Consider the following 8,572-nt stretch of genomic DNA (forward strand, 5'->3'; position numbering starts at 1 on the left):
TTCTTGATAACACTCTTGGCAATATTATTACCAGAGGCTGAATTATCGAGTTCAACACCAAGATATTTGACAGACTGGGAACCTTTTAATGTAAGGCCACCAGTAGTGACTTCAAATGATTTTATACGTTTAAGTTTTTTTTACTACCAAAAATTATTGACTCCGTTTTACTGAGGTTTATAGATAATTTGTTGTCAATAAGCCAAATTCTATATGAATTAAGAGCGTTACCAAGTCTATCGGCAACGACATTTGGATCTTTGTGCCAAAATACAATGGCACTATCATCAGCATATAAGAGTAATTTACATTCAGGATTAATACTGACTATCATATCATTTACAAAGCATAAAAAAAGCAAAGGACCCAAAATGCTACCTTGGGGCACCCCACATGTGATATCCATAGGCTCATATAATGAATCTTCAACTTTAACAACCTGGGTCCTATTCGTTAGATATGAACGAAACCAGTCTAAGGAGGTAATGCCCATTAGAGCAAGTTTCTCACATAATATCTCGTGATCAACAGTATCAAATGCTTTACATAAATCAATTAGGACCATACCAGTATGTATGCCTTTGGAATTATTTAATTTAATCGTATCTGTTAAATTAATTAAGGTACTTTCAGTTGAAAAAACCTGACTGATATTGATAAATGAGATTATTGTTAACAAGGTATTTAAATAGCTGTTGTTGCTGCTTGATTGATTGACAAAGATTCTGAAGACCACCGGTACAGTAATATTAGCATAACAAGCGATTGTGTTGTTAAGGGAATGGTCTTATAATCAATACTTATGATTGAATCTTTGCAAGATATAAAAGAAAATTGCACTGATATGTACATATAATATTTCTTTTATGATACTTCTTGTGATTATTTTTGCGTGATACTTTCTATGAAGTATTTTTTAAAGTAGAATGATCGATATTGATTTGTTTTAAGTTTTATGTGTTATTATTTTTACAGGCCAATCAGACGCCACGTGATCTCTATATAAATAATACATGTTGGAGGTATGGTTTTACAAATAGAGAAAAACCCAAGGAAGAAGTCTTGCAACTTCTGCAAGGTGAGCAGTTAATACAATTTAATTATTCATGTTATTGTTTATTACCTGTAGGTCAATGTAATTTTATTTCCTGCTTATATTAATTGGATAATAATTTATTATTATCCGCTGTAAATAATGTCTTGCAATCAAGCTCATTGTACATCACAGATGTTTACTCCTTGTGGGTCATCATCAATCCCATGTACCTGCTTTGTTATTTTATATCACCAAAGTTTTGTTGCACTGGAAAATTATGCTAATACCATTATTTGCTTTCTTTTAAATGTTGTAATATTAATTTTATAAAATATTGATGATGATAATGATGGTGGCTGTGGCTATGGTTATGATGACAGTGATGATGGGGATGATATTATTTTATGATAATATTAGTAAGCAAGTCATGTTTTCAAATTACGGTCGAGTTCGCCTAAGTTGAATCTAATGGGACTGGCATAAAAAGTTCGAGTTATACAGATTTTGACTTGCACATTTCGAAAAAAAAAAATATTAACATAGAACAATACTATGTGTACTCAATGCCCACAAAGTCGAATTTCACGCAAAACCGATCATTTTCTTAAGTCCCAAACTCAATCCTATTCTTCTTTTAATAAAATACTTTCCGAAAACATGAACTCCCTATTCCAAATCTCGGACGATTTGTCCAATTCAGGATGGTAACACTCACTCGAAAAACCAGACTATAGTTTAATCAGGATAACAACTCCCTGGTTTAATAGACATCGTTTAACGACAAGCATACCAGACGCTGTGAAAACGAGAGGCTTAGCTATACTCGCATTGCCATGGAGATTATCTGTTGATTAACACGACACATCAGTAGACGTTTTCTTGGTTAATTATGAAGTGAAATTTACGCATTCCAATGTTTTAATAAGTGTATATTCTTGCTTTTAATCCTTAAAAACCATTTGGAATCAACCTGCAATAAAGACGGAACTCACACGAAGCAAATTAGACGTCTAATTCAAATTCGTTAGATTCGTCGGTGTAAATTTCAAATGCACCTCATTCATTCTTTAAACCCAAGACGCTTTTTAAAACATGACATTGCTAATTTAATTACGGAGAAAATTTGTAGAGAATAAAATATAATTTGTTAGGTTTATTTAGATTTGACTCTAAAATATACCATGAGGGTTTCTTATTTGTTTTTTGTTTTGTTTTATAAATTTGTTTAATTAAAACATTCTTGATTACACCGAGCTTGTTACTGTCACGCACTATGAAACTACCCCATGAAAATGGACCGATTTATCAATCAAAAACAATATACAACACATACCGTGTGCACACCTATAATAATAATAATAATAATGATAATAATAATAATCATCTTCCTTTTATCGTTTTTCTTGGAACATCAGAATAATGAATTGGTAAAAGCAAAGTTTGTTAACATAATTATTTTTTGTAAAAGATTTGTATCACAATTATTTCTTCTTTATTTAATAATAATAATAATAATAATAATAATAATCTGTCTTGATAGATCTTGTTGATTGAATGCTAGTCAATACAGTTAATACGAGAGGCGATCTTGACTACATGGTCTAGATCTTTCTTATCTTTCTAAGATGTGCCGCTGTACCATACAATTATTGAGAGGGTTAAAACATATTTTATTCAATTTTGTCATATTTTTCTTTTAATGATAATTTATAATTTACATTTTCAAATTTTCAAATTACTCCTTGGAAATCATTGTTTCATTACTGAATCTGGATTGGTACTCCTCAGTGCAAAGCAAGGAGGGGAAAGCATTATCCAGTAATAAGAGATGGAAATAAAAATTGTCAGAGGGCCAAAGTGAATTTACATTCATTTACTGCTTTTATCTTTATGCTCAGTTTTGATTTGATTTTATTTGATATCATAAAGTTATGATTTCAGGGATAACCCTCAAAATCCTAAAACAGATTTATTTCCAGAGGGGTTCCATTTTATTATTACTTTTCAGGTTATTGTTATCGGTCCATTCCAACACAGGGTTTTTTAGCCAAAGAGGGTTGGCTGCAAACATAGCTTTTTAATATTATTTTCGAGGGCAACAAGAAAATTGTAGGCAGTATTTGACCCATGCCCACCTGTGATATAGTATAAATACACCATTGATTTATATAAACTGATTTGATCCTGATCCAATATTTGATGGTGATAGACAGCAGTCAGTTTTAATAATTTGATTTTTTATTTATGGTTTTAACAATTTATTTGTTGTAGATTCTCCAATGCAATTAGCAGGTTCCAGTGTTACTGAAACAGCGCCACCAGGTTAGTGTTTTAGATGTTATCAGGGTTCGTACGCGTCCTTAAATTCCTTGAATGTCCTGAAAAACAAATGAGCATTTTCCAGTACTGGAAAGCTAGTCCTGGAAATTATGATTGTCTTTGTATGTCCTGGAAATTCGACCATTTACCATCCAGTACTGCAGGTTGCCTAGTAACGGTAGGCCGAGTAGGCTCCCATGATACTATTGGAAAAGCGTGTCAAGTCTTTGTACACCGCCAATCCAGGAATGTTATCGAAGACAGAAAGAATGTCAAATGCTGAATGTGGCAGTGGTTCAGACAAACTTCTGCGATTCAGTGAATGGAGTTGTTCGCCTCTATTTTAGTAAAGCGGTGCTTTCTTAATAGTCTTGTATACTGATATGTTTGCATGTAATTTTAATTAAGACATTGATGGAATTATTAACTTTGTTGATATCTGCTATGGTGTTTTTATTTGCTTTCTGTTGTGTCTTATAAACAGTAATATTAAACTTAAACTTCAGTTCAACATGTCATGTCACTCATGCTCAGCCCTGTAAATGGCTTTGGGTAATTCATCACTAGAGGTGCACACTTGGACCAATAAACATGTTTTGGCCCTATCCAGTGCAAGTGCCAGGCAGTTAAGTAACAATTAACGTAACCATGGGAACGTGTACTTCTACAGTTATTTTCTTACACCATATGGCGTTTGTGTTTAAAGGCATTTATATTTAAAAGTCCTTGATTTTAGAGCAATGTATTTCGTTAATTATGTTTCTGAAATTTACAAAATCATTGATAAAACAATGCCGGTTGGCAGCCTATCAGTGCTGGTAGGATGGTGAGAACCCTGTTTTACGTTAACATTTGCTGTATAGTAGATTATAAAAGTTTATGTATGCCTACAGCATTATAAATGTCCAAATACAATTAACAACTAAAGCCTAATAATAATAGACCTAATATCAATAATAATTATAGTCCCAATACAGTAGTATGAATAATAAAAAATAATAATATAGTAGTATGATGATGTGTAGAGAACTATTAGAGCATAACCATTAATTAGATTAATTAATAATACAGTACATCATTAGTTGGTACAAGTTTAAACATGTATAAACACCTAAATATATGAAGTAAAATAATTTAACGTCCCCAACGTACACTCATCGAAGAAGACTATTTTGTTTACTATATATCCATATTATGTCAACTTCACCACAGCTGAGACAATTAACATTCGCTGAACAACAACCCTGGACAGGCGTGTAATCCACCCCGCAGCACCACTGAGTTATTTTGGTGTCGGTGCCACAAAAGGCACTGACACGTTTAAGGGATAAGATAAGACTGTTGTACATTTACATTTGTGTTACCTATCAGAGTATTTTACTCCAGTTCAATTGTAGGTGAACCTCTCTGCCTAATAATTTACCTTTACTTTTCTATACTTGTGGGAATGAATTCATTTGCTTACCAACAAATTTTTACACGTTTGACAAAAACATAATTTCCCATGAGGGTGAGAAAAAGAGATAGGTCCATCACCTCTGATGTAGAGTTAGATAAAACTTCATATATACTCAACTAACATGCATTTAAAATGAGCATACATGTTTTAAAATCAATCGTGAAATCGCCAATATTTTACTGTTTAGCGATTTAGTGTGTCCTTGAAATTTTTAAAATTTGACCTGGAATGTCTTGGAATTGTCGTGGAAATTTGCTTGTTTAAAAGTGAACGAACAATGTGTTATTACTACAGTATTTTGTTAGTAATTGTTATTGTCATGATGGAATAATAGACAATAACTGGATTTGCGTCAGGAGAAACATGTATAGGTGTAATTTTGCCCTACCTGACGTGGAAATGTACCGAATACTCGGTACATTTGAAAACAACTGCGAAAAAAATCGCAAGTTATTCTTGGGTGGGACTCGAACCCACGATCTCCAGATCACTGCATGATACCTCTAGACCACCAAGCTTGCGCCTGATGGCCAGGGTTGAATTCGAGTCCAACTTGCGATTTTTTTTCGCAGTTGTTTTCAAATGTACTGAGTATTCGGTACATTTCTACGTCAGGTAGGGCAAAATTACACCTATACACTATTTTGTGTTTCATGAAATTATCTAGATTTTAAAAAGAGATATACTCCTACAGCATTTATTATTATTATTATTATAATTATTATTAAATTTATTGATTTATTATAAATATTATATTATTTTTATTACAGTAATATTATTATTCCAATTGTTTTATTGTATCTGGTCTACTTTAATTTTCACTTTAGATGAACATCTTGGTTATCTGGAAGATAAGCACCTGGCTCTTATCGCCAAAGACATGGGACGGGAATGTAAACAACTAGGTGTCAGGCTGGGTCTCAGTTGGAACAGGATCCAACAAATATGGAGTGACAACAGACAATTGTTCGACTCCATAATGGATATGCTTACAGAATGGAGGAAACAACAGAACTACGAGACAAATCAAGTTGAGATAATGTGCAGAGCTTTGAAGGAGCAAGGACTCACAGAGCTTGCTAACAAAATTTTTGGCTCTCAAATGTCAGAGGTTAAAGAGTCCAATGTAAATGCAGGTGAAGATACCAGTGGCAGATTACCCACAACACACCATGAACACGATGGTTAGTAATGCACTATTCATGATAAAATATTCATTTAATTAACATTATCTAAAATACAGTCAGTCACAGCATATCACAATATGGACAATGACAAAAAAACCGTATTTTTAGCTTTAATTAAAATGAGGAAAACATTTTCTGGCCAGGTAATTAGTGTGCTGCATATAACAGAGAGAGCAGCTTAGCTGAGTCCTAATCTGATGGTAGCCGCTTTGTGTGCGCTGAACCGTGGAGATCTCTAGGTCCCTGGTTCAATTCCCATCGCTGCCTCTCCTTGTGTTTCAGCTAGAGGGCTGAAATACAAGTTACAAAAGCGCACCGTCTTTAGGATGAGACGTTTAAGTTGTTGGTTCCGTGTTCATTATGGCCCATTTGCACGTTAAAGAACGCAGTACACTATTCGGAAAAGAGGATAGGATTGTCTCCCGGTGTACTGCCCAATCACCTCCAGTAGGACCCCACTGGAAATAAGTCTTCTGCCAGACTTTCGTGGGCTATCCTTGGTGTTTACACAGAATAAATCAAATCCAAAAAAAAATAAAAAAATCCAAAAAAACATTCCTACATTCTTTACATTTGTGGAAGGTTTCCGTGGCAAAGTATTAATAACAAAATAATTCTTTAGCATATAACTTTAAATGCCTGCTAATGGATTTACAGATTATTGTAGTAAATCTTCATTAGGTCTGAAAACCTATTTGTTGATACTTTTAAATAGTGACTTGGATTTACCATTAATAAATCCAATTTCTTTCATTTCCTTATTGATCAACCAGCATCCCTTGACGACAAAGACCTGCTGTTCATCTGTGAAGGTCTGCCCTCTGATTGGAGGAGATTAGGAGTGCGACTTGGACTTGAATGGAACAAAATTAATGTCATAGCAGACAACAACACACAGAAAGATGGCGTCATGGAAACCCTGGTGACTTGGAGAGATGGTCAATCAACAAACCAAATATCAATCATGCTCAACGCATTGAGAGAACAGGGACTTGTTCAACTTGCGGAACGATTGTGTAAAAGGCGTGGCTACAAAGACGACCATGACGCTGCTGCAAATCAACCTCAAGTTTCAACAGAACATAGACTAGTAGGAGGTTGGTGAAAACATGAGGCAAAAGTCCCCGTTAGCAGAAATGGTCCATATTGAGCTGTCTGATAGTTGAGAGTGAGCTGTCAAATGGTCCAGAGAGAGCTGTTAGCAGCTCCATAACTTAACTTTAATTGGTTTTAATGAATGTCCATTGGGAGTTAACAAGAGAGTCCTGGCCAGCAACATATAGCCATTGGAATGTAAACAAGAAACCCATAATACAATCACTTCATCTCATGGGTTTCAGTGGCAATAAATAATGTAAGAACCCATCGCTATTCAACAAACCAGCAGGATTTATAACCCGGGTTTTTTCCAAAAGCCGGTGCCATGGACCAGTTCTGTTAACGGCCAAAAATGCAGCATGAAAAATTCCTATTTCCTTAGTATAGACCTTCAAATTGCCTGCGAACAATAGGTTAATTTATGGTTGGAACTGCACTTGCTCATATCCAAGGTCAGCCGAGGTCTATCAACATAATATTATGTTGTGTGTTTGCCGTTTATATCGATTGACTTTCATAGGAGCATGTACGGTTGTAACTATAAATTAGCTTATTTTATTGTAGTAAAATGTCAACAGATCTGTGAAAACTTATTTGTTGATGCTTTTAAATAATGGATTGGATTTTCTAAATGTTTCCTTATTTTATCAGAAATCATAATTAAATCTTTTAATTTCTTTCATATCGTCATTAAACCAGCATCCCTTGATGACCAAGACCTGCTGTTCATCTGTGAAGATCTGGGCTCTGATTGGAGGAGGCTAGGAGTGCGACTTGGACTTGAATGGAACAAGATTAATGTCATAGCAGACAACAACACACTGAAAGATGGCATCATGGAAAGTCTGGTGACTTGGAGAGAAGGTCAATCAACAAACCAAATGCCAATCATGCTCAGCGCATTGAGAGAACAGGGACTTGTACAAGTTGCGGAACGATTGTGTAAAAGGCGTGGCTACAAAGACGACCATGACGCTGCTGCAAATCAACCTCAAGTTTCAACAGAACATAGACTAGTACGAGGTAGGTGAATGTCAATTTGATACAAAATATTAAACATTATTTTATTATTATTTACATAACACAACTGCAAATTTCCTGAAGAATGGTGGATGAATTTCCCGGAGCAAAATTTCACTAATGTTCGGTTCAAGATCTTGTCGTCTATTGATGAAATCGTGTGATCAACAGCTAAAAGTACCCCACCATCCTGACGATTAATTCTGTCCCTACAGTTTATGGTGTAACTGTCATGTAACATTTCAACATCTGCTACATCCGAATTCAGCCAAGTCTCGGTAACAGCAATCACATGTGGTTTTAAGAGCGAGTCAAACATTTGAATTGAGCAAGCTTGTTTTTTTCAGCATTAACAGACTTGAGAGGTTCAATGCATTTAAAAGTACTGTGTTTAGGTTTCATCTTTTTAGGGGATTATATGCATGCTGCATATCTGGCCATTAACAGAACTGG

At 34.7% G+C, this 8,572-nt stretch overlaps 1 protein-coding gene across 1 annotated transcript; it reads left to right on the forward strand.

Moving 5' to 3' along the window:
• Window positions 1-5,688: 5,688 nt before the first annotated feature.
• LOC117116507 lies at window positions 5,689-8,347 on the forward strand. Its single transcript, XM_033260568.1, has 3 exons — window positions 5,689-5,998; window positions 6,775-7,098; window positions 7,799-8,347. The coding sequence occupies exons 1-3, from the start codon at window positions 5,695-5,697 to the stop codon at window positions 8,128-8,130; spliced, it is 960 nt and encodes a 319-aa protein (XP_033116459.1). The 5' UTR covers window positions 5,689-5,694; the 3' UTR covers window positions 8,131-8,347.
• The last annotated feature ends 225 nt before the right edge of the window (window positions 8,348-8,572 follow it).

The sequence above is a fragment of the Anneissia japonica genome, unplaced genomic scaffold (genome assembly GCF_011630105.1).
Source record: "Anneissia japonica isolate Jap-2015-1 unplaced genomic scaffold, ASM1163010v1 scaffold287791_len150076_cov109, whole genome shotgun sequence".
Taxonomy (NCBI): Eukaryota; Metazoa; Echinodermata; class Crinoidea; order Comatulida; family Comatulidae; genus Anneissia; species Anneissia japonica.